The 27,370-nt window shown below is 45.2% G+C and overlaps 1 protein-coding gene and 1 pseudogene across 1 annotated transcript in view; both read right to left on the reverse strand.

Annotated features, from left to right (window-relative positions):
• Positions 1-4,347, reverse strand: part of LOC124022831 (vesicular glutamate transporter 1-like) — a gene marked incomplete at its 3' end in the record, with an annotated part of 46,653 nt that extends 42,306 nt beyond the window's left edge. Inside the window, exon 1 of the mRNA XM_046337509.1 lies at positions 4,216-4,347. Within this exon, the coding sequence (XP_046193465.1) occupies positions 4,216-4,277 (62 nt within the window). The remainder of the gene's footprint in view (positions 1-4,215) is intronic.
• A 6,446-nt stretch (positions 4,348-10,793) lies between these two features.
• The window catches only part of LOC124022833, a 63,580-nt pseudogene continuing 47,003 nt past the window's right edge, over positions 10,794-27,370 (reverse strand).

The following is a 27,370-nucleotide window of genomic DNA, read 5'->3' on the forward strand; positions in this document are numbered from 1 at the left end:
TCATATAGCTAGTTCCTCTGGGCCCTCAGTCTGATACACTACAGTCATATAGCTAGTTCCTCTGGGCCCTCAGTCTGATACACTACAGTCATATAGCTAGTTCCTCTGGGCCCTCAGTCTGATACACTACAGTCATATAGCTAGTTCCTCTGGGCCCTCAGTCTGATACACTACAGTCATATAGCTAGTTCCTCTGGGCCCTCAGTCTGATACACTACAGTCATATAGCTAGTTCCTCTGAGCCCTCAGTCTGATACACTACAGTCATATAGCTAGTTCCTCTGGGCCCTCAGTCTGATACACTACAGTCATATAGCTAGTTCCTCTGGGCCCTCAGTCTGATACACTATAGTCATATAGCTAGTTCCTCTGAGCCCTCAGTCTGATACACTACAGTCATATAGCTAGTTCCTCTGGGCCCTCAGTCTGATACACTACAGTCATATAGCTAGTTCCTCTGAGCCCTCAGTCTGATACACTACAGTCATATAGCTAGTTCCTCTGGGCCCTCAGTCTGATACACTACAGTCATATAGCTAGTTCCTCTGGGCCCTCAGTCTGATACACTACAGTCATATAGCTAGTTCCTCTGGGCCCTCAGTCTGATACACTACAGTCATATAGCTAGTTCCTCTGAGGATGAGCCCTCAGTCTGTTACACTACAGTCATATAGCTAGTTCCTCTGGGCCCTCAGTCTGATACACTACAGTCATATAGCTAGTTCCTCTGGGCCCTCAGTCTGATACACTACAGTCATATAGCTAGTTCCTCTGGGCCCTCAGTCTGATACACTACAGTCATATAGCTAGTTCCTCTGGGCCCTCAGTCTGATACACTACAGTCATATAGCTAGTTCCTCTGGGCCCTCAGTCTGATACACTACAGTCATATAGCTAGTTCCTCTGGGCCCTCAGTCTGATACACTACAGTCATATAGCTAGTTCCTCTGGGCCCTCAGTCTGATACACTACAGTCATATAGCTAGTTCCTCTGGGCCCTCAGTCTGATACACTACAGTCATATAGCTAGTTCCTCTGGGCCCTCAGTCTGATACACTACAGTCATATAGCTAGTTCCTCTGGGCCCTCAGTCTGATACACTACAGTCATATAGCTAGTTCCTCTGAGCCCTCAGTCTGATACACTACAGTCATATAGCTAGTTCCTCTGAGGGTGAGCCCTCAGTCTGATACACTACAGTCATATAGCTAGTTCCTCTGAGGGTGAGCCCTCAGTCTGATACACTACAGTCATATAGCTAGTTCCTCTGAGCCCTCAGTCTGATACACTACAGTCATATAGCTAGTTCCTCTGAGGGTGAGCCCTCAGTCTGATACACTACAGTCATATAGCTAGTTCCTCTGAGCCCTCAGTCTGATACACTACAGTCATATAGCTAGTTCCTCTGAGGGTGAGCCCTCACAGTCATGGAAGAAGTGTAATGTGAAGGTGATTTTCCCCTTTTAGCCTACTATGTAAAGCACTTTCAGTACCTCCTTTAGCCTACTACCTCAGTTGGTAGAAAGAATTGGTAGAAAGGCCCTATATAAATAAATCAAATCCAATCACATACAGTATTTCAAAGCAAATAGCATTGGACACCAGCACGCACGTGCCTCACGAGCGCCTGGGGGAAAAAAGCGATTTGACTCGCGTGCCCTTACACTCTTAATCCGGGGCCCCGGATGAGATGATGGAGTAGGCTGGTCTGTGAATGAGGATGGGGTGAGAGGAGGGGGGCGAGAGGAAGTGACCGTGGGCTGGGCTTGGAGTGGGAATGTGGGAGGGGTAGAGTTAGGGGATTTGCGTGGACCGACAGCTGGGCGGAGAAACGGGCTATTTCAGGATGGGGATTTATATGTTTGGTTGCTACCTCAAACCCCGGGAGAGCTCGAGTTTGCTGCCCTATCAATGACTATAATCTCTATTTTTTTTGTCACCTACACAGACGATCAATTGATCACTTTTTAATATTCTATTTTAAACCGTATATGGTAAGTTATTATGTAGATTATCTACCGGTTTAAATGAACATGAAATTGTGTTTTCTCACAGGTTTTTCCTTCCGTAACGCTGCATTTGTTTAGGCCATGCTGTTGTAAACATATATAAAACATGTAAACGATATTAATAATGGGTTAATAATAATAAAATAAAGAAAACGTGAGATTCTGAAATCTTCAAAACGTTTGGAGTTATGCTTCGATTCAGGGTTTCGACAGGAAGCTGCAGGAGCTTTAAAATGCGATTTTTTTCGACACCTATTTTATAGCCTTTAGTTTAGCAGTGACTCCTGCCTGAGTGTCCAGTCGACCCACGGAGAATCAGTCTGACAAAATAACCTGTAGGCCTAGTCGACCCACGGAGAATCAGTCTGACAAAATAACCTGTAGGCCTAGTCGACCCACGGAAGTTCCGTCTGGCTGGAGCTGGAGCACCGCGATACATTTAATTATCCAATAAATGCAATCAATCAATTAATACACCTGGCAAAAGTTATTGGAAAGACCTCTATTGATTTGACAATATTTCCAATTTTAATCACAGCCTAAATATCCCAATGAGTTAATTCCAAGCTAAAATGATGTACATTTAGTCTAATGTGATGAAATGTTTATGTTGAAAGATGATTTTGTGCAAACACATCTATAAATCTGGTCATCATAACAATGACTGGGGCTTTTTATTTTATTGTAGGCCTATTTGAACGCCATATGGCTTTTTTTATGAATACATTTCAAAGTTACTAAATAAAAATAGATTGGAAACATGATTTATTAAACCAGTGGATGCACGTGACCACTGCATTTGCATAGCGAAAGCGAGGCCTATAATCCGCACCTGTAGTTGCAGGGGAAGTTTTAAATCCTTTTCCAACTATGTACATGTTCAGAGCTATTGCAACCACTTGATTGAACACGCGACAATTAGGATGGCGATGGGTATTGTATGTCTGTCTTTCTGAGTGTCCTGTCTGTCTGTCGATGTTTCGGTCTGTCATCGGCACCGGGGACCATCCATGTTACATGAGGCTAATCTGATTCTCTCTATTCCTTTCCACTTGGACAACCTTCTCAATCGGCCAGTGAGCGTCAATTACGCACGAAAACATTATGTAATCACACCTCTCAGAGCAACACAGGTCCCAGATACCGCACGCACTCTCTGCTGAAACCAAGAGTTGCACATCTCACCTGAACGCCAAGACCGAAACAATCTAGGTAGCCTACAATCCAAGGTTTGGGGGCAATTCGAATTTAATTTAAAGCCGTTCAAAAATGGTACTTCTGAAATAAATAGGTACTTTCCAGTTTATTGAGAAGACACTGAAAATGTATGCACTTTTCAAATAATTGAATTGGACTTTCAGTTTAATTCCTGAATTGACTGCATTCAGTTCGAATTGACTCCAACCCTGCTACAATCAATTTACATCAACACATTTCGACTGGAGTATTGAACAATGTTATACAGCCTATCCGAATCGAATTTCATAACATACACGCTCACGATTTGTTTGAGTTTTTCTAGTTTTCTAGTGATAATGTCCACCCCATCTCTGGATGCACACCATATGTTGCCATTTTGATGTTGCCCCTGAGCGCACACTGTCCAAACGAGTCCAGGTGCCCCTGAGCGCACACTGTCCAAACGAGTCCAGGTGCCCCTGAGCGCACACTGTCCAAACGAGTCCAGGTGCCCCTGAGCGCACACTGTCCAAACGAGTCCAGGTGCCCCTGAGCGCACACTGTCCAAACGAGTCCAGGTGCCCCTGAGCGCACACTGTCCAAACGAGTCCAGGTGCCCCTGAGCGCACACTGTCCAAACGAGTCCAGGTGCCCCTGAGCGCACACTGTCCAAACGAGTCCAGATGCCCCTGAGCGCACACTGTCCAAACGAGTCCAGGTGCCCCTGAGGGCACACTATCCAAACGAGTCCAGGTGCGCCTAGCATACAGCGCGCGTCACTGAGATCCAGGTATCGACCGTGGCGCAACATTGTCTGTAAGTGCCACTTCTTTTTAGTCACTTTCACGAACAGTTGCCCTTTTGGGCTTTTGAATATCACCAATAAAAGTTATAGGGTGGTAAGAATTGGGAATGGGTAGCAGATGGGGATCAATTACCGCAGCCTATAGAAAAAGCTATTTTCAACAAACGGGTTACATAAAAATGAGGCAAGCCATAAGCGATTCTTAAAAAGGTAAGGAGGTACCTGTGTATCTTTCCCAGATTCTTGGCTGCAACCGCCTTAAACCTGTCTGGTCGGATCTCCATCCTCGCGACTCCCCGATCCAGCCGGTGTGCTATCCCGCGCGCACTCCAGCTCTAAGCGCAGTCCCTCTCTCTCTCTCTCTCTCTCTCTCTCTCTCTCTCTCTCTCTCTCTCTCTCTCTCTCTCTCTCTCTCTCTCTTACACACTCCATCATTACATCCCTACCACTTCTTGCGCTCCTATACACAACAGAAATTACTTGTCATAAAATGTATATTTCTAAATACAATAGCCAACATTTAGATGTAGCCTAGTCTAGCCTATAGGCAGCCCTATCTTTATTATTGCGCCCATTCGGAAGTGACTTTTCTTTCACAGGATAGTATAGCTTACACTTCCCTCTCGAAACAACATTGTTAGAGCTCTTATCCATTTTCGAGTAGCCTAGGCCTAGTCTCTGCATATATTAAAGCCAAGGCTGCCATTTTAATCAATTGACATGATAAAAGTAATAAACATCGTTTTGTCGCCATGTGATTAAAAAACTTGATACTAATACTTTTGTCATCCACTTATTTTTGACACGCACTGCCTCGTGACCAGTCTCTCCACTCAGTGTGTGCATGCTGCCATCTAGCGGCCACTTACTTTCACATTAGATGGCGACAGTGGTTAAAAGTTTCCGCCCCTTTTCCCCCTCAATTTTCGCCTAAAATGACATACCCAAATCTAACTGCCTGTATCTCAGGACCTGAACCAAGGATATGCATATTCTTGATACCATTTTAAAGGAAACACTTTGACGTTTGTGGAAATGTAGAATGAATGTAGGAGAATATAACACATTCGATCTGGTAAAAGATAATACAAAGAAAAAACAACTTTTTTTTTGTACCATCATCTTTGAAATGGAAGAGAAAGGCCATAATGTATTATTCCAGCTCAGGCACAATTTAGATTTTTGCCATTAGATGGCAGCAGTGTATGTGCAAAGTTTTAGACTGATCCAGTGAACCATAGCATGTCAGTTCAAAATGTTTTATCAAGACTGCCCAAATGTGCCTAATTGGTTTATTAATAACTTTTCAAGTTCATAACTGTGCATTCTCCTCAAACAACAGCATGGTATTCTTTCCCTGTAATAGCTACTGTAATGGAACAGTACAGCTAAGCTTTCTGCCAATATCAGATATGTCTATGTCCTGGGAAATGTTCTTGTTCCTTACAACATCATGCTAATCACATTACCGCACATTAGCTCAACCGCCCTGAGGGTGGGACACCGATCTGTAGAGATGTAAGACGCAATTATCTCTCCTTCCTCCCAAAGTTTGCACTTGTTAACTTCCCTTCACTGATTTGAATGAAATCACTGGTAAAATAAATTAGGTATAAACCCCCTCTAGCCTAAATGCCTCCACCAATCCAATGCTTTTAGATGTGTGGGAAGTAGCCTAGTGAAGGAGAGTAGACCTACACTTCAGGAGAAAGGAGGAGTTATGGTGAAGGGAACTAGGAGGGGCCAGGGGTAGGCTGCCCAATAGGACCATCGATAGCAGCAGTTTAAAGGAAGTTCCACAGGTTTTCGGTTTGACCTTTTTTTTAGCTTCAGCCTATCCACACCTTATGTAGCCTATCTTTGTTTGGACTTTTAAATATATGATATTTCCGTTTCTCACAAAACAGACAATTAAGTATTTATATTATATTCTAATCTCTTGTTCTATTCTAAAGCCGATTGCCTCTTTAAAATCCAATACACTGTAAAACTCCATCATAACCTCGGAGGCTGCTCACCCACTGGACCACTGCTTCAGAATAGAACAAGGTAAAATATAATAGATATTTATTCTACCTATGTCATCCCCATTATCTACCTATGTCAACCCCCATTATCTACCTATGTCAACCCCCATTATCTACCTATGTCAACCCCCATTATCTACCTATGTCAACCCCCATTATCTACCTATGTCAACCCCCATTATCTACCTATGTCAACCCCCATTATCTACCTATGTCAACCCCCATTATCTACCTATGTCAACCCCCATTATCTACCTATGTCAACCCCCATTATCTACCTATGTCAACCCCCATTATCTACCTATGTCAACCCCCATTATCTACCTATGTCAACCCCCATTATCTACCTATGTCAACCCCCATTATCTACCTATGTCAACCCCCATTATCTACCTATGTCAACCCCCATTATCTACCTATGTCAACCCCCATTATCTACCTATGTCAACCCCCATTATCTACCTATGTCAACCCCATTATCTACCTATGTCAACCCCCATTATCTACCTATGTCAACCCCCATTATCTACCTATGTCAACCCCCATTATCTACCTATGTCAACCCCCATTATCTACCTATGTCAACCCCCATTATCTACCTATGTCAACCCCCATTATCTACCTATGTCAACCCCCATTATCTACCTATGTCCATTATCTACCTATGTCAACCCCCATTATCTACCTATGTCAACCCCCATTATCTACCTATGTCAACCCCCATTATCTACCTATGTCAACCCCCATTATCTACCTATGTCAACCCCCATTATCTACCTATGTCAACCCCCATTATCTACCTATGTCAACCCCCATTATCTACCTATGTCAATGCTCACCCCCATTATCTACCTATGTCAACCCCCCCATTATCTACCTATGTCAACCCCCATTATCTACCTATGTCAACCCCCATTATCTACCTATGTCAACCCCCATTATCTACCTATGTCAACCCCCATTATCTACCTATGTCAACCCCCATTATCTACCTATGTCAACCCCCATTATCTACCTATGTCAACCCCCATTATCTACCTATGTCAACCCCCATTATCTACCTATGTCAACCCTCATTATCTACCTATGTCAACCCCCATTATCTACCTATGTCATTACCCCCATTATCTACCTATGTCAACCCCCATTATCTACCTATGTCAACCCCATTATCATTATCTACCTATGTCAACCCCCATTCTTAACATATCTCAAGGCCATGATCAGTCAAGGCCATGATCAGTTATGCAGATCCTTATTGGAGATGTGTTAGCGCTGGGATAGAACAAAAGCCTGCTCACTCAGTAGTTCCCCATCACCGGACTTGGAGAGCCCTGACCTAGGAGGAATAGAAGCCAAAGACAAACACGGAACAACCTGTTCAAAATGATACTTTATTTGGTATATACAGTACAATCCTCTTATTAGACATCAACACATACATACTTGAGGTAAGACATCTTTCAAAACAACTCATATTTATATATTCAGACAGACAGACAGACAGACAGACACACACACACGCAGAGTTTTACACTGACATAGATTCAGTCAGAGGCATACATTCACACATACATAATCACAGTTCCTAGGGAGCTAACAAGGCCAAGGTGGTGTCCATGCAAACCCATCCTCAACATGGATCAAGCTAAGCTGAAATTGCAGCATAATAGCTCAAGCTTTTTCATAATATACAGTAAAACACTGCATGCAAACCTCTTTGGCGTTGGTAAGATTGTGCTGTAATGAACTCACACACAAAAACAAACACAAAGCTGCCTTGATTGTCTGGAGTGCGGAGTCTCTATGACAATGTGGCCTCTCACTGTCTCAACAGGGTAGTGTTTACTATGCACCAAACGGAAGAAAACTGACTGAAACGGACAGATACCTGAACAATAAGAAACAATTGTTTTTATTTGCAAAACGTTTTGCTACGCTGTGCCATAATCACTACAACCCAGCGTTCCTGCAGTTCATCTATCTCAGGGCGTGTCCTTGACCCTCAGGCCTTAGTGAACCCAGGACAGTGTATCTGTCTTTCAGTCTCCCTCACTTTTTGTCATCCATTCCCCTGGAGCATGAATGGGCAACTCCATTCCCCTGGAGCATGAATGGGCAACTCCATTCCCCTGAAGCATGAATGGGCAACTCCATTCCCCTGGAGCATGAATGGGCAACTCCATTCCCCTGGAGCATGAATGGGCAACTCCATTCCCCTGAAGCATGAATGGGCAACTCCATTCCCCTGGAGCATGAATGGGCAACTCCATTCCCCTGAAGCATGAATGGGCAACTCCATTCCCCTGGAGCATGAATGGGCAACTCCATTCCCCTGGAGCAGGGATGGGCAACTCTATTCCCCTGGAGCAGGGATGGGCAACTCTATTCCCCTGGAGCAGGTATGGGCCACTCCAGTCCCCTGGAGCAGGGATGGGCAACTCTATTCCCCTGTAGCAGGGTTGGGCAACTCTATTCCCCTGGAGCAGGGATGGGCAACTCTATTCCCCTGGAGCAGGGATGGGCAACTCTATTCCCCTGGAGCAGGGATGGGCAACTCTATTCCCCTGGAGCAGGGATGGGCAACTCTATTCCCCTGGAGCAGGGATGGGCAACTCTATTCCCCTGGAGCAGGGATGGGCAACTCTATTCCCCTGGAGCAGGGATGGGCCACTCCAGTCCCCTGGAGCAGGGATGGGCAACTCTATTCCCCTGGAGCAGGGTTGGGCAACTCTATTCCCCTGGAGCAGGGATGGGCCACTCCAGTCCCCTGGAGCAGGGTTGGGCAACTCTATTCCCATGGAGCAGGGATGGGCCACTCCAGATCCCTGGAGCAGGGATGGGCAACTCCAGTACCCTGGAGCAGGGATGGGCAACTCTATTCCCCTAGAGCATGAATGGGCAACTCTATTCCCCTGGAGCAGGGATGGGCAACTCTATTCCCCGGGAGCAGGGATGGGCAACTCCATTCCCCTGGAGTAGGGATGGGCAACTCCATTCCCCTGGAGCAGGGATGGGCAACTCTATTCCCCTGGAGCAGGAATGGGCAACTCCAGTCCCCTGGAGCAGGGATGGGCAACTCCATTCCCCTGGAGCAGGGATGGGCAACTGCATTCCCCTGGAGCAGGGATGGGCAACTCTATTCCCCTGGAGCAGGGTTGGGCAACTCTATTCCCCTGGAGCAGGGATGGGCCACTCCAGTCCCCTGGAGCAGGGTTGGGCAACTCTATTCCCATGGAGCAGGGATGGGCCACTCCAGATCCCTGGAGCAGGGATGGGCAACTCCAGTCCCCTGGAGCAGGGATGGGCAACTCTATTCCCCTAGAGCATGAATGGGCAACTCTATTCCCCTGGAGCAGGGATGGGCAACTCTATTCCCCGGGAGCAGGGATGGGCAACTCCATTCCCCTGGAGTAGGGATGGGCAACTCCATTCCCCTGGAGCAGGGATGGGCAACTCTATTCCCCTGGAGCAGGAATGGGCAACTCCAGTCCCCTGGAGCAGGGATGGGCAACTCCATTCCCCTGGAGCAGGGATGGGCAACTCCATTCCCCTGGAGCAGGGATGGGCAACTCTATTCCCCTGGAGCAGGGATGGGCAACTCCATTCCCCTGGAGCAGGGATGGGCAACTTCAGTCCCCTGGAGCAGGGATGGGCAACTCTATTCCCCTGGAGCAGGGATGGGCAACTCCAGTCCCCTGGGGCCGGAATGTTGTCACACTTTTCACCCACAGCTAGCATACACGGCTGATTAAACTAATTACATTCTAAACTGAAGATCATGATATTGGAGTCAGGTGTTTTAGCTGGGGATGGAGAAAAAGTGTGACACCATTCCGGCCCCAGGGGACTGGAGTTGCCCACCCTGACCTGGAGTGTGTTTGACTGCGGGACTGCAAGTGTACCAATCCTTCTAGTACAGTAAGGTTTCTGGCCACACTTGACGCCATAGGCTTCGCCTTGTTAAACCATATTAACTACCAATGAAATACGCTGTGTAATTACCATGTAATAACAGGGTCGTAAACAAGTTTTGGAAATGTCACTACTTTTGGATTCCCTTTGTCATATGAATTAGAATTTGTATTTTTTTTTCAAATAGTAATTTCAAACACGATTTAAATGGAAAAGCAGTGGAAGTGGACTGTAACTGGGTTCATGTCTGGTATTGAATCATTCCACTTGTTATTTCATTACAGTTACTAATAAGGCCTAAGTCACGCTGTGTTGCCATGATGATGTTTGTACAATCATTGTGAAGTCTACATCCCAGTTGTAACTGTGGAGGATTCTGTTCTCTCTGCAGTCTCCATTGCAGCTACTAGCTTTGCTTTGATGGTTATAGCTGTGCAGAGCACTCAGAAATCCCAGTTTATATCTAATGACATGAATGGGCAGAGCTGGGTGGTAAACTCATCAGGCAGGAGCAATGAGTTAGCCAGTTGACCAGGGTAAACTCAACACTGAGAAATACAGTAACAGTTGACCAGGGTAAACTCAACACTGAGAAATACAGTAACAGTTGACCAGGGTAAACTCAACACTGAGAAATACAGTAACAGTTGACCAGGGTAAACTCAACACTGAGAAATACAGTAACAGTTGACCAGGGTAAACTCAACACTGAGAAATACAGTAACAGTTGACCAGGGTAAACTCAACACTGAGAAATACAGTAACAGTTGACCAGGGTAAACTCAACACTGAGAAATACAGTAACAGTTGACCAGGGTAAACTCAACACTGAGTTAGAACCCAGAACAAAAATACAGTAACAGTAATGATTGGCTGACGTGTGCACACACCTCGTTTCCCAGCGACAAATCAATCTCTGGTAACAAGGCAAGGATAAAAAAACAGTTATTTTCACACTACGGAGTCGATCTGAGCCAAGCTGAACTGGCCTGCAAAGGACAAGGTGAAAAGAATGGTTAGATAGTTAGGATCAGGACGACAGTGTGACTAGGTTAAAGGAGTAGAACCAGAACAGTATGGTTAGGATCAGAACGACAGTGTGATTAGGTTAAAGGAGTAGAACCAGAACAGTATGGTTAGGATCAGAACGACAGTGTGATTAGGTTAAAAGAGTAGAACCAGAACAGTATGGTTAGGATCAGAACGACAGTGTGATTAGGTTAAAAGAGTAGAACCAGAACAGTATGGTTATGATCAGAACGACAGTGTGATTAGGTTAAAGGAGTAGTCTGCTTTGAGGACTGAGACTTTGCACCATGGTCTCTAGATCATAAGGGAAGTAAAGTTGCAGCTCATTGAAAGTAAGAGTCAAAAATGCAATTCCTGTTTCAAGTAAGTGTTTCTTATGAACTGGATATACACTATGTCCAAAATATATTATTAGATACTTAGCTCACTGGTTCTGCCTGTTGACTTGCCCCCTGGTGGGGCCTCTCTAGCTCACTGGTTCTGCCTGGTGACCTGCCCCCTGGTGGGGCCTCTCTAGCTCACTGGTTCTGCCTGGTGTCCTGCCCCCTGGTGGGGCCTCTCTAGCTCACTGGTTCTGCCTGGTGACCTGCCCCCTGATGGGGCCTCTCTAGCTCACTGGTTCTGCCTGGTGACCTGCCCCCTGATGGGGCCTCTCTAGCTCACTGGTTCTGCCTGGTGACCTGCCCCCTGATGGGACCTCTCTAGCTCACTGGTTCTGCCTGGTGACCTGCCCCCTGGTGGGGCCTCTCTAGCTCACTGGTTCTGCCTGGTGACCTGCCCCCTGGTGGGGCCTCTCTAGCTCACTGGTTCTGCCTGGTGACCTGCCCCTGGTGGGGCCTCTCTAGCTCACTGGTTCTGCCTGGTGACCTGCCCCCCTGATGGGGCCTCTCTAGCTCACTGGTTCTGCCTGGTGACCTGCCCCCTGATGGGGCCTCTCTAGCTCACTGGTTCTGCCTGGTGTCCTGCCCCCTGGTGGGGCCTCTCTAGCTCACTGGTTCTGCCTGGTGACCTGCCCCCTGATGAGGCCTCTCTAGCTCACTGGTTCTGCCTGGTGACCTGCCCCCTGATGGGGCCTCTCTAGCTCACTGGTTCTGCCTGGTGACCTGCCCCCTGGTGGGGCCTCTCTAGCTCACTGGTTCTGCCTGGTGACCTGCCCCCTGGTGTGGCCTCTCTAGCTCACTGGTTCTGCCTGGTGACCTGCCCCCTGATGGGGCCTCTCTAGCTCACTGGTTCTGCCTGGTGACCTGCCCCCTGGTGGGGCCTCTCTAGCTCACTGGTTCTGCCTGGTGACCTGCCCCCTGGTGGGGCATCTCTAGCTCACTGGTTCTGCCTGGTGACCTGCCCCTGGTGGGGCCTCTCTAGCTCACTGGTTCTGCCTGGTGACCTGCCCCCTGGTGGGGCCTCTCTAGCTCACTGGTTCTGCCTGGTGACCTGCCCCCTGGTGGGGCCTCTCTAGCTTACTGGTTCTGCCTGGTGACCTGCCCCCTGGTGGGGCCTCTCTAGCTCACTGGTTCTGCCTGGTGACCTGCCCCCTGGTGGGGCCTCTCTAGCTCACTGGTTCTGCCTGGTGACCTGCCCCCTGGTGGGGCCTCTCTAGCTCACTGGTTCTGCCTGGTGACCTGCCCCCTGATGGGGCCTCTGACAGACAGACAGACACGTTGGGTCAGAGGCAACAATAGGCATCAGGAGATGATGTGAATGTTAAGTTCCCTTTCAATCCGTTCACTACTATTAACACTACTAACACACAGCTATGGGGATTGTACTGTTCCTCACTACCATCACATACTACTACTCAGTAAAACCCCAGACACAAGGCATGTTATTTTCTAAACATCATTTAGAAGTTACTTTTGCAGGATCTTTGTTTATGGGCGGTTACTGGTCATACCGAGTACCACTGCACAACTTCCCCAATCTTTGCCCCAAGTTTAGCACCCTAATAAAAAAACTGCATATCAGAATATATCAAATATATATTTTGTGGCTCTCTGGATCAGAGCCTCTACTTGTCTTACAAGAGTATTACTATGCAATATTCCCTCAATACTCCTCACCTTCAGAAGTGTCTTTGGAATACAAGTCATACTTATAATTGACCTGTGAGCAGCTAGTTGAAACTGTCATCACAGTTCAAGGAACAGGATCCTGGGTGTGTTAATACAGCACTTGAACCATAAGGCACTTCTTACAGTACTTATCAGTATAATGATAGGTCACCCATAATAAGGCACTTCTTACAGTACTTATCAGTATAATGATAGGTCACCAATAATAAGGCACTTCTTACAGTACTTATCAGTATAATGATAGGTCACCTATAATAAGGCACTTCTTACAATACTTATCAGTATAATGATAGGTCACCCATAATAAGGCACTTCTTACAGTACTTATCAGTATAATGATAGGTCACCAATAATAAGGCACTTCTTACAGTACTTATCAGTATAATGATAGGTCACCCATAATAAGGCACTTCTTACAGTACTTATCAGTATAATGATAGGTCACCCATAATAAGGCACTTCTTACAGTACTTATCAGTATAATGATAGGTCACCAATAATAAGGCACTTCTTACAGTACTTATCAGTATAATGATAGGTCACCTATAATAAGGCACTTCTTACAGTACTTATCAGTATAATGATAGGTCACCTATAATAAGGCACTTCTTACAGTACTTATCAGTATAATGATAGGTCACCTATAATAAGGCACTTATAATAGGTTCTGTAAATAGTCCATTTAACTAGGCAAGTCAGTTAAGAACAAATTTGTATTTACAATGACAGCCTACCAGGGAAAGGTGGGTTAACTGCCTTGTTCAGGGGCAAAACAACAGATTTTTACCTTGTCAGCTCAGGGATTCGATCCAGCAACCTTTCAGTTCCCGGCCCAACACTCTAACCCCTAGGCTACCTGCCACCCCAGGTCACTTATAATAGGTCCCTTATGATAGGTCAATTATGATGTTACTTATGATAGGTCACTTATGATAGGTCAATTATGATAGGTCAATTATGATACGTGACTTATGATAGGTCAATTATGATACGTGACTTATGATAGGTCACTTATGATAGGTGTGCGTTGGCACTAAGGATACAGGTTATTACATTGTGCTAATGTTAGGTTTCTTTGGTAATATGGATGAACGGTCATATACATTGTAATACATGGTTAAGATTCCTTATCAATTAAAAGTCTGGGGATATAAGTGGAGTCCTTTCCACTATTTCAGTCAAGAGACGCTCGCTCTCTCTTTCTGTCTCTCTAAAGTGGGGCTCTCTTTCCGACTGCCACTCTCCTCTCTTCGTCCCTTGATTCTCAAACCCCTCTCTCACATCGTATCCTCTTCCTCCTCCTCCACGTCTTCCTGTTGTGGGAGGAGTCTGTAGTGGTCAAGGCCCAGTGGTAGGAAGCTAGCCCTGGGTCGGCCATCATCCTCCACCGAAGGGGTATGCTGGGAGTTGGAGTCCAGGGTGTCGCTGGAGTTGCACTTGGTGTACCTCTCTCTGTCTATCTCCTGGCCCGCGAGCTCCCCCTCGGTGTCCATGCCACGGTTCTTCAGCCAGGAGTGGAAGTAGCCAACAGGGACAGGCAGGGTGGCAGCCAGGATCAGCATGGCCAACATGGCCAGGGCCCAGCCTGGGTACTCCAGAGTTGTCTCCGATGCCTGGAGAGGAAGACATACATACTAAGGGTTCCAAAAGGGTTCTTCGGCAGTCCCCATAGGAGAACACTTTCTGGTTCCAGGTAGAACCCTTTTTGGTTCCATGTAGAACCCTCTGTGTTAAGGGTTCTGCATGGAACTCAAAAGGGTTCTTCTAGAGGCAAAAGAAACGCACACCTATTTTGGCGAGGTGCTGGCCAGCGGAGTAGAACACTTGAACAATTTATAATAATGAATAACCTAATAACCAAGGTTTTGCCAGACAAGCTGTTTTCATCAGGGTATAATAATAAACAATGCAGGGGGACATGATCTTTTTCAAGGTCAGTCTGGCAAAAAGTAGCATTCTTGCATTCTAACTACCCGCTATTCAAAGTGCTCTGAACAAATTAAGGGAATCGTTCACAAACATTGGCACATTCTAAGATCCGATGACAGTATCGGTAATGTGTTTTCGGACCTTCCCTTGGTTGTATTCTCGCGGGACAGAAGCCTCAGAGATCAACTGGTAAACTCTGATTTACCACACCAAGATCATCATCGTCTATTTTGCACCCCTACTGGATGGAAACTACAAGTGTAACGTCTGTGCTCAATGTAATGGCACTTATAAATGTAAATCCATCAAACACCCCCAAACAGGGAAACGGATCCCAATGAAAGGTGTTATTACGTGCTCCACTAAGGCAGTTATTTATCTTATAACTTGTCCTTGTGGTAAAAAATGATGTGGGTAAAACAAAACACAAATTAAAAGTATGTATCTCAGAGCATCGTAGCACCATTAGGTACAAAAACTCGACTTACCCAGTTATAGCACACTTTTTGGAAGCAAACCACTCGATTTCGTCCCTACGTTATATCGGCATCGAACCCTAGGAGAGGGGGTGACCTCGACAATTTATTGTTAAAACGAGAGGTTTTAATTTAAAGACCCTTGCTCCCTTCGGTCTCAATGTAGACGTTGATCTGAAGCCATTCTTGTGATTATTGTGATTTTGCTGTTGTAAATGTTTGTAGGCTTATGTAGCCAGATTGCATCTATGATCGTAAGCTATCCATTCATGTTTTTGGTATGTTATTTTTATATCTGAGAATTAACCAATGATATCAGGCCACACCCATGTATGATTACCACCTGTGTGTCCTTTCACACAATATAAACTAGTCACTCTGCAGTGTTTGTCATTACACCCTGATGAAGACAGCTTGTCTGTCCAAACCTTGGTTTATAGGTTATTCATTTATTGCATCTGAGCTCCTAAAGTGTGCGGCCCTCAAAAGGGTTCTACCCGGAAACAAAAGGGTTCTACCTGGAACCAAAAAGGGGTTTTCAAAGGGTTCTCCAATGGGACAGTCAAATAACCCTTTTAGGTTCTAGATAGCACCTTGTATAGGGGCATGAGAGCGAAAGAGAGAGAGAAAAGAAAGAGTGAAAAGAAAGAAAGAAAGAAAGAAAGAAAAAAAGAAAGAAAGAAAGAGAGAAAGAAAAAAAGAAAGAAAGAAAGAGAGAAAGAAAGAAAGAAAGAAAGAAAGAAAGAGGGAGGTATAAGAAGAGAGTGAAAAAAGAACATGAGTGTAAATCAAGCAATTGAGAGAAAAATGTACTTCAAGGAAGTTAGGAAGGAAGTTAGGAAGGTCAAAAGGAAGGAAGGAAAGGAAGCCCTCCATCTAGCCAGCCAGGAACAGGGACCAGGGCCATTGTAGGGGTATCTCACCGTGGTGTGGTTCCAGGCTGTGTAGGTCGGTCGTTTGAAGACCATTCGCAGTAGACTTGCCGCCAGCAGGCCCACCATAGCAAACATACACACGTACTTCCACAGGTACTTATACAGCACCGGGGGGCGCCATTTCAGCATGATCTCAATGTCATCCAAGAAGCTAGGGAGGAGAGGAGATGCTAGATGTGTCCTCATCACAGATGCTGAATCTCAAACCAACCCCATATAGCCTCTAGCCCGCTAGACTCTTGTGGAGATGTTAGAGGATTAGATAGTTGTCCACAATATGGCAACAATTCCACCCAGCCTATCAGAGGCTTGATTGTACTTCAGATATCTCTGAACCTGATTTAGCTTTGAGACACTTTGCAGATGTTTTCAATACTATTGCGGATAATCATGTTCCTTTCAGAAAATGAAGGGTTAAAGGTAAATCGAATGCCTGGTACACTCCGGAAGTTGCAGAAGTCATTCATAAAACAGTTGATGTTTGGGTCAAGGCCAGGAACACATGATTAGGTCTGGACTGGTAAGTTTTTAAGTAACTGAGGAATCATTGTCTAAAACAAATCAGAAAGGCTAAATGGGATCACTATGTAAGTTGTCCTTGATTAGGGCTGAGCTCTGATGCCTGTTCATGGCTTCATGATTATCTTAGTGACAGAACTCATCCTAATTCATGGGGTTAAGTCTGAATGTCTTGAAGTACATAAATCCATGATTATCGAAAACTTCAACAAGCATTTCTCAACGGCTGGCCATGCCTTCCGCCTGGCTACTCCTACCTCGGCCAACAGCCCCGGCCCCCCCGCAGCTCCTCGCCCAAGCCTCTCCAGGTTCTCCTTTACCCAAATCCAGATAGCAGATGTTCTGAAAGAGCTGCAAAACCTGGACCCGTATAAATCAGCTGGGCTTGACAATCTGGACCCTCTATTTCTGAAACTATCCGCCGCCATTGTCGCAACCCCTATTACCAGCCTGTTCAACCTCTCTTTCATATCGTCTGAGATCCCCAAGGACTGGAAAGCTGCCGCAGTCATCCCCCTCTTCAAAGGGGGTGACACCCTGGACCCAAACTGTTACAGACCTATATCCATCCTGCCCTGCCTATCTAAGGTCTTCGAAAGCCAAGTCAACAAACAGGTGACTGACCATCTCGAATCCCACCGTACCTTCTCCGCTATGCAATCCGGTTTCCGAGCCGGTCACGGGTGCACCTCAGCCACACTCAAGGTACTAAACGACATCATAACCGCCATCGATAAAAGACAGTACTGTGCAGCCGTCTTCATCGACCTTGCCAAGGCTTTCGACTCTGTCAATCACCATATTCAGTGTGTCAAATCGGAGGGCATGTTGTCCGGTCCTCTGGCAGTCTCTATGGGGGTGCCACAGGGTTCAATTCTCGGGCCGACTCTTTTCTCTATATATATCAATGATGTTGCTCTTGCTGCGGGCGATTCCCTGATCCACCTCTACGCAGACGACACCATTGTATACACTTTCGGCCCGTCATTGGACACTGTGCTATCTAACCTCCAATCGAGCTTCAATGCCATACAACACTCCTTCCGTGGCCTCCAACTGCTCTTAAACGCTAGTAAAACCAAATGCATGCTTTTCAACCGATCGCTGCCTGCACCCGCATGCCCGACTAGCATCACCACACTGGATGGCTCCGACCTTGAATATGTGGACACCTATAAGTACCTAGGTGTCTGGCTAGACTGCAAACTCTCCTTCCAGACCCATATCAAACATCTCCAATCGAAAATCAAATCAAGCATCGGCTTTCTATTCCGCAACAAAGCCTCCTTCACTCACGCTGCCAAGCTTACCCTAGTAAAACTGACTATCCTACCGATCCTCGACTTCGGCGACGTCATCTACAAAATTGCTTCCAACACTCTACTCAGCAAACTGGATGCAGTTTATCACAGTGCCATCCGTTTTGTCACTAAAGCACCTTATACTACCCACCACTGCGACTTGTATGCTCTAGTCGGCTGGCCCTCGCTACATATTCGTCGCCAGACCCACTGGCTTCAGGTCATCTACAAGGCCATGCTAGGCAAAGCTCCACCTTATCTCAGCTCACTGGTCACGATGGCAACACCCATCCGTAGCACGCGCTCCAGCAGGTGTATCTCATTGATCATCCCTAAAGCCAACACCTCATTCGGCCGCCTTTCGTTCCAGTACTCTGCTGCCTGTGACTGGAACGAATTGCAAAAATCGCTGAAGTTGGAGACTTTTATCTCCCTCACCAACTTCAAACATCAGCTAGCTGAGCAGCTAACCGATCGCTGCAGCTGTACATAATCTATTGGTAAATAGCACACCCATTTTCACCTACCTCATCTGTCATGTTTTGTCTTATATTGTCTTGTCATTATGCTTTCCCTTCTGTTCGTTTCCCCCTGCTGGTCTTTTTAGGTTCGTTCCCTTTTTTCTCTCTCCCTCCCTCTCTCTCTTCTCTCTATCGTTCCGTCCCTGCTCCCAGCTGTTCCTATTCCCCTTTCAATCATCTAATCTTTTCACACCTGTTCCGTATCTTGCCCTCTGATTAGAGTCCCTATTTCTCCCCTTGTCTTCCGTTTCTGTCCTGTCGGATCCTTGTATATTGTTCGCCGTGCTGTGTCTTGTTTCCCTCAGATGCTGCGTGTGAGCAGGTGTCTGAGTCTGCTACGGTCGGTGCCTTCCCGAGGCAACCTACAGTTTATGGTCGAGTCTCCAGTCTGTCCTCATCACTACGAGTGGAATTAGTTTTTTTATGTTTTGTTTTCTGCTCCGATTTGTCTGGGGAGTATTGCCGATTTCCTTTACTGGAATAAAGACTCTGTTTTCGCCAAGTCGCTTTTGGGTCCTCATTCACCTGCATAACAGAAGGATCCGACCAAGAATGGACCCAGCGACTATGGATTCTCTCTACTCTACTCTCGAGTTCCAGGGAGCGATGCTCGGCAGACACGAGCAGGAATTGTCTGCTGCTCGGCATGCCGTTGAGACCCTGGCCGCTCAGGTCTCCGACCTCTCAGGACAGTATCAGAGTCTTCGTCTCGTGCCACCAGCTACTTCCGGGTCTTCCGAGCCTCCGGAACATAGGGTTAATAACCCACCATGTTATTCTGGGCAGCCCACTGAGTGCCGCTCCTTTCTCACCCAGTGTGATATAGTGTTCTCTCTCCAACCCAACACATACTCAAGAGAGAGAGCTCGGATTGCCTACGTCATATCACTCCTTACTGGTCGGGCTCGGCAGTGGGGCACAGCTATCTGGGAGGCAAGCGCTGAGTGTACTAACAATTATCTGAACTTTAAAGAGGAGATGATAAGGGTTTTTGATCGTTCAGTTTTTGGGAAAGAAGCTTCCTGGTCCCTGTCTTCCCTATGTCAAGGTAATCGATCCATAACGGATTACTCTATAGAGTTTCGCACTCTTGCTGCCTCCAGTAACTGGAACGAGCAGGCGTTGCTCGCTCGTTTTCTGGAGGGACTCCACGCTAAGGTTAAGGATGAGATTCTCTCTCGGGAGGTTCCATCCAGCGTGGATTCTTTGATTGAACTCGCTATTCGCATTGAACGACGGGTAGATCTTCGTCACCGAGCTCATAGAAGAGAGCTCGCGTTAACTGTGTCTCCCCTCTCTCCGACACTACCATCTTTCCCCACTGACTCAGGTGTTGAGCCCATGCAGCTGGGGGGTATTCGCATTTCGACTAAGGAGAGGGAACGGAGAATCACCAACCGCCTCTGTCTCTATTGCGGTTCCGCTGGTCATTTTGTCATTTCATGTCCAGTTAAAGGCCAGAGCTCATCAGTAAGCGGAGGGCGACTGATAAGCGCTACTAGACGGTCCTCTCCGTCAAGTACCTGTACTACCTTACCGGTCCATCTACGCTGGACCGGATCGGCAGCTTCCTGCAGTGCATTAATAGACTCTGGGGCGGAGGGCTGTTTTATGGACGAAGCCTGGGCTCGGGAACATGACATTCCTCTCAGACAGTTAGGGGAGCCCACGGTCATGTTTGCCTTGGATGGTAGTCCTCTCCCCAGTATATTATGTGAAACACTACCTTTAACCCTCACTGTATCTGGTAACCATAGTGAGACCATTTCTTTTTTTATTTTTTGTTCACCTTTTACACCTGTTGTTTTGGGTCATCCCTGGCTAGTGTGTCATAATCCTTCTTTTGATTGGTCTAGTAATTCTATCCTTTCCTGGAACGTTTCTTGTCATGTGAAGTGTTTAATGTCTGCTATTTCTCCTGTTTGTTCTGTCCCCTCTTCTCAGGAGGAACCTGGTGATTTGACAGGAGTGCCGGAGGAATATCATGGTCTGCGCACGGTCTTCAGTCGGTCCAGAACCAACTCCCTTCCTCCTCACCGGTCGTATGATTGTTGTTCTGATCTCTTCAAGAAGCGTTTTGCATCCGCTCCTATCCTTGTTGCACCTGACGTCACTAAACAGTTTATTGTTGAGGTTGACGCGTCGGGGGTGGGCGTGGGAGCCATTCTGTCCCAGCGCTCCGATACTGACGATGGGGTCCACCCTTGTGCGTATTTTCTCATCGCCTGTCACCGTCGGAACGTAACTATGATGTGGCTAACCGCGAACTGCTCGCCATCCGTTTAGCCCTAGGCAAATGGCGACAGTGGTTGGAGGGGGCGACCGTTCCTTTTGTCGTTTGGACTGACCAAAGGAACCTTGAGTACATCCGTTCTGCCAAACGACTGAATGCGCGTCATGCTCGTTGGGCGTTGTTTTCGCTCGTTTCGAGTTCGTTATTTCTTATTGCCCGGGTACTAAGAACACCAAGCCTCATGCTTTATCCCGTCTCTTTAGTTCTTCTGTGGCTTCTACCGATCCCGAGGGATCCTTCCTGTTGGGCGTGTTGTCGGGTTGACAGTCTGGGAATTGAAAGACAGGTTAAGCAAGCACTCACGCACACTGCGTCGCCGCGCGCTTGTCCTAGTAACCTTCTTTTCGTTCCTGTTTCTACTCGTCTGGCTGTTCTTCAGTGGGCTCACTCTGCCAAGTTAGCTGGCCATCCCAGCGTTCGAGGTACTCTTGCTTCTATTCGCCAGCGCTTTTGGTGGCCTACTCAGGAGCGTGACACGCGCCGTTTCGTGGCTGCGTGTTCGGACTGCGCGCAGAATAAGTCTGGTAATTTTTTTTCTGCTTCTGCTCCTGGTCTTGCTGGGTCTCAGTCTGTTCCCTGCCACCGCATCTCTCCTGGTCTTGTTCCTGCCCTTGCTGTGTCTCAGTCTGTCCCTAGTTGTTACTCTCCTGGCCTGTTTGGTCCTGTTTGCTCTAAAGCTTTCAGTTCTCTACCCGTGTCTCATTTTTTTTTTAGAGTAGTACCCTAGTTTCCCTTTTTATCGTTTTCCGTTACGGTCCTGAGGAGAGGAGTTGGGTTCTTTCTCGGGACGTGCTGGACCGTTTGTGATCTATGATTTCCTCCGTTGCCGCCAGTGTTCCTCCTCGAGAGCGCCAGGAGGCGCTCGGTGAGTGGGGGGGTACTGTCATGTTTTGTCTTATATTGTCTTGTCATTATGCTTTCCCTTCTGTTCGTTTCCCCCTGCTGGTCTTTTTAGGTTCGTTCCCTTTTTTCTCTCTCCCTCCCTCTCTCTCTTCTCTCTATCGTTCCGTCCCTGCTCCCAGCTGTTCCTATTCCCCTTTCAATCATCTAATCTTTTCACACCTGTTCCGTATCTTGCCCTCTGATTAGAGTCCCTATTTCTCCCCTTGTCTTCCGTTTCTGTCCTGTCGGATCCTTGTATATTGTTCGCCGTGCTGTGTCTTGTTTCCCTCAGATGCTGCGTGTGAGCAGGTGTCTGAGTCTGCTACGGTCGGTGCCTTCCGAGGCAACCTACAGTTTATGGTCGAGTCTCCAGTCTGTCCTCGTCACTACGAGTGGAATTAGTTTTTTTATGTTTTGTTTTCTGCTCCGATTTGTCTGGGGAGTATTGCCGATTTCCTTTACTGGAATAAAGACTCTGTTTTCGCCAAGTCGCTTTTGGGTCCTCATTCACCTGCATAACATCATCCCCACAGTTTTTATTTATTTACTTTTCTGCTCTTTTGCACACCAATATCTCTACCTGTACATGATCATCTGATCATTTATCACTCCATTGTTAATCTGCAATATTGTAATTATTCGCCTACCTCCTCATGCCTTTTGCACACATTGTATATAGACTCCCCTTTTTTTCTCTGTGTTATTGACTTGTTAATTGTTTACTCCATGTGTAACTCTGTGTTGTCTGTTCACACTGCTATGCTTTATCTTGGCCAGGTCGCAGTTGCAAATGAGAACCTGTTCTCAACTAGCCTACCTCGTTAAATAAAGGTGAAATAAAAAAATAAAAAATAAAATAAAGGTGTACCACAGGGTTTGATTTTGGGACGTATTCTCTTCACTATTTATATAAACACCATTGGTCAATCTGTAAAAAAAAAGTAAACTTCATCTATGCGCGGATGATAAGAATTTGTTCTGACTTGCCTAGTTAAATAAAGGTTAAAAAATGTTTTTCTTATTTTTAATGATGTATGCTAATACATAATTAACTGTCCCAACTGTTAATCTGGATGTGTTAAAACTACAGTAAGATTTTATAGCTATTCAGGAATACCTTGCTGATTTAAAACTTGTGCTTCCCGGGACCACCCATACGTAGAATGTATGCACACATGACTGTAAGTCGCTTTGGATAAAAGCGTCTGCTAAATGGCATATATTATTATATTAATATGGGCAAAACGAAACACATGTTGTTAACAAACTCTGGTAAGAATGTTTAAGATGAACTACATGTTCACTCATTAGATGGAACGTGCTCCCCCATATGAAGGGAAAGCAGCAGAAAATAGTCACATAAAGAAACGCCCTGAATGAGTAGGTGTGTCCAAACTTTGACTGGTACTGTGTATATATATATATATATAAACCCCTGAATGAGTAGGTATGTCCAAACTTTGACTGGTACTGTATATATATATATATAAACCCCTGAATGAGTAGGTGTGTCCAAACTTTGACTGGTACTGTATATATATATATATATATATATATATATATATATACCCCTGAATGAGTAGGTGTGTCCAAACATTGACTGGTACTGTATATATATATATATATATATATATATATATATATATACCCCTGAATGAGTAGGTGTGTCCAAACTTTGACTGGTACTGTATATATATATATATATATATATATATATATATATATATATATATATATATATATATATATATATATATATATTACGATGTTGTAGTATGTTGGGCACATTTGTAAAAGAGACGTTGGTCTCAACATGTCTTCCCTGTTAGAACAAAGGTTCAATAGAAAAACAAATACAAAAGGTTGTAAATCTACAGGTTAAGGACAAGAGGATTCTAATATCCCATAAATCCTTGCAAAAATGCGGAAAAAATCTAAACAATGGGACTAGCAATACGAGCGAAAATGACTGGAAGTGGATGTTAGCATTGCAGAAAGTTTCAGCTAACTACTCAGCTAGTACATAACTGTTTTTCTCTCATCCTATTCATTTAAATGTGTTTAGAATGACTACACTACCGCCACTTTATTACTTAATGTCCTGACCGCTGGTCACATTTACAATACTAATCCTGTAGAATCAGCAACGGTGCTGGACCAATGAATTTGTTTATTTTAGAACACTTCGCATGGAATTATTACGTTGTCCTAACCTGTGTATTTTTGACCTAGATCAGAGGTCAGGTGAAAGCTACCACCATATTCCTTACACCTATCCAATCCTCTCAGATCTACACAAGTGCCTAGGACCCAGGGAAATGGGGTTGATATGGGATTGGAAAGGTAGACTTGAAGTAAAGTTAAGACAGTCCTCCTTTCGACAACAAAGTCGTTACACCATAGTGTGTAAAACTTTATACCATAATAGCATTGAAAAACATGACAAATCAATGTGTAATTGCACCCTACTACCACTAGGTGTCAGAGTTGTAAGTACTATGTAACAATCTGTTCCTACACTATAACACCATACATACACAGAAATCATTTCCACCATATGGTATGAAAGTCCCGCCTACTCTCTGGATCATGTCCCACGCCGTTTTTTTAATGGCCTTCAAGATTATATTTTCAAATTCATCAAAACGCGGTCAGTTAAAATGTATATAATATTTGTATCGTGGGTTAATTTACTTCTACCCAGTGCCACCCATGAAGGTTTTCAATTACAAAAAATAAAACGCAGTCGAAAACCTTAATGAAAGGCAACAGTTAGAAGTAAATTAAACCACAAATAGAAATATCATTGACATTTGGGGCGGCAGGGTAGCCTAGTGGTTAGAGCGTTGGACTAGGAACCGAAAGGTTGCAAGTTTGAATCCCTGAGCTGACAAGGTACAAATCTGTCGTTCTGCCCCTGAACAGGCAGTTAACCCACTGTTCCTAGGCCGCCATTGAAAACAAGAATTTGTTCTTAACTGACTTGCCAACTACCACTTTCTTTTTCTCTCTCGGAGGACCTGAGCCCTAGGACCGTGCCCCAGGACTACCTGACATGATGGCTCCTTGCTGTCCCCAGTCCACCTGACTGTGCTGCTGCTCCAGTTTCAACTGTTCTGCCTTATTATTATTTGACCATGCTGGTCATTTATGAACATTTGAACATCTTGGTCATGTTCTGTTATAATCTCTACCCGGCACAGCCAGAAGAGGACTGGCCACCCCACATAGCCCGGTTCCTCTCTAGGTTTCTTCCTAGGTTTTGGCCTTTCTAGGGAGTTTTTCCTAGCCACCGTGCTTTTACACCTGCATTGTTTGCTGTTTGGGGTTTTAGGCTGGGTTTCTGTACAGCACTTTGAGATATCAGCTGATGTACGAAGGGCTATATAAATAAATTTGATTTGATTTGATTTGCCTAGTAAAATAAAAATACACAAGTATACAAAACATTAGGAACACTTTCCTATTGAGTTGTCCCCCTTTTCCCCCAGAACAGCCTCATTTCATTGGGGCATGGACTCTACAAGGTGTCAAAAGCGTTCCATAGGAATGCTGGCCAATGTTGACTCCAATGCTTCCTACAGTTGTGTCAAATTGGCTGGATGTCCTTGGGTGGTAGACCATTCTTTATACATCTGGGAAACTGTTGAGCGTGAAAACCCAGCAGGGTTTCAGTTCTCGACTCAAACCGGTGTTTGAGTTCAAAGGAATTTACAGTAAATATGTTGCCTTGTCCATTCACCCTCTGAATGGAACACATTCACCCTCTGAATGGAACACATTCACCCTCTGAATGGAACACATTCACCCTGTGAATGGAACACATTCACCCTGTGAATGGAACACATTCACCCTGTGAATGGAACACATTCACCCTCTGAATGGAACACATTCACCCTGTGAATGGAACACATTCACCCTCTGAATGGAACACATTCACCCTCTGAATGGAACACATTCACAATTCAGGTCTCAATTGTCTCAAGGCTTAAACATCCTTCTTTAACCTGTCTCCTCCTTTTCATCTACACTGATTGAAGTGGATTTATCAAGTGACATCAATAAGGGATTATAGCTTTCACCTGGACTCACCTGGTCAGTCTGTCATGTATAGAGCAGGTATTGTTTTGTACACTCAGTGTATATCTTAAATGGTTGCGTTTTGATGAATTTGATTTTATATTCTTGAAGCCCAATTCAAAAACCGTATGGGACATGATCCAGAAAGTAGGCAGGATCGTACCGTATTACGGAGGGACACAGGATCGTACAGTATTACGGAGGGACACAGGATCGTACCGTATTACGGAGGGACACAGGATCGTACCGTATTACGGAGGGACACAGGATCGTACCGTATTACGGAGGGACACAGGATCGTACCGTATTACGGAGGGACACAGGATCGTACCGTATTACGGAGGGACACAGGATCGTACCGTATTACGGAGGGACACAGGATCGCACCGTATTACGGAGGGACACAGGATCGCACCGTATTACGGAGGGACACAGGATCGTACCGTATTACGGAGGGACCGTACCGTACGGAGGGACACAGGATCGTACCGTATTACGGAGGGACACAGGATCGTACCGTATTACGGAGGGACATCGCAATGTGACGTAGAAAAGAAACCATGAATAACTTATCCAAAGAAAGGAGTACTGTACATCACTGGTATTATACTATTACACTGGTATTATACTATTACACTGGTATTATACTATTACACTGGTATTATACTATTACACTGGTATTATACTATTACACTGGCATTATGGTATACTACTGGTATTACACTATTACACTGGTATTATACTATTACACTGGTATTACACTGTTATTATACTATTACACTGGTATTATACTATTACACTGGTATTATACTATTACACTGGTATTATACTATTACACTGGTATTACACTATTACACTGGTATTATGGTATACTACTGGTATTACACTATTACACTGGTATTACACTATTACACTGGTATTACACTATTACACTGGTATTACACTGGTATTATACTATTACACTGGTATTACACTGGTATTACACTATTACACTGGTATTACACTATTACACTGGTATTACACTATTACACTGGTATTATACTATTACACTGGTATTATACTATTACACTGGTATTATACTATTACACTGGTATTATACTATTACACTGGTATTATGGTATACTACTGATATTACACTATTACACTGGTATTACACTATTACACTGGTATTACACTATTACACTGGTATTACACTATTACACTGGTATTACACTGGTATTATACTATTACACTGGTATTACACTGGTATTACACTATTACACTGGTATTACACTATTACACTGGTATTATACTATTACACTGGTATTATACTATTACACTGGTATTACACTATTACACTGGTATTATACTATTACACTGGTATTATACTATTACACTGGTATTATACTATTACACTGGTAT

Source organism: Oncorhynchus gorbuscha, unplaced genomic scaffold (assembly GCF_021184085.1).
Source record: "Oncorhynchus gorbuscha isolate QuinsamMale2020 ecotype Even-year unplaced genomic scaffold, OgorEven_v1.0 Un_scaffold_1445, whole genome shotgun sequence".
Lineage (NCBI taxonomy): Eukaryota > Metazoa > Chordata > Actinopteri > Salmoniformes > Salmonidae > Oncorhynchus > Oncorhynchus gorbuscha.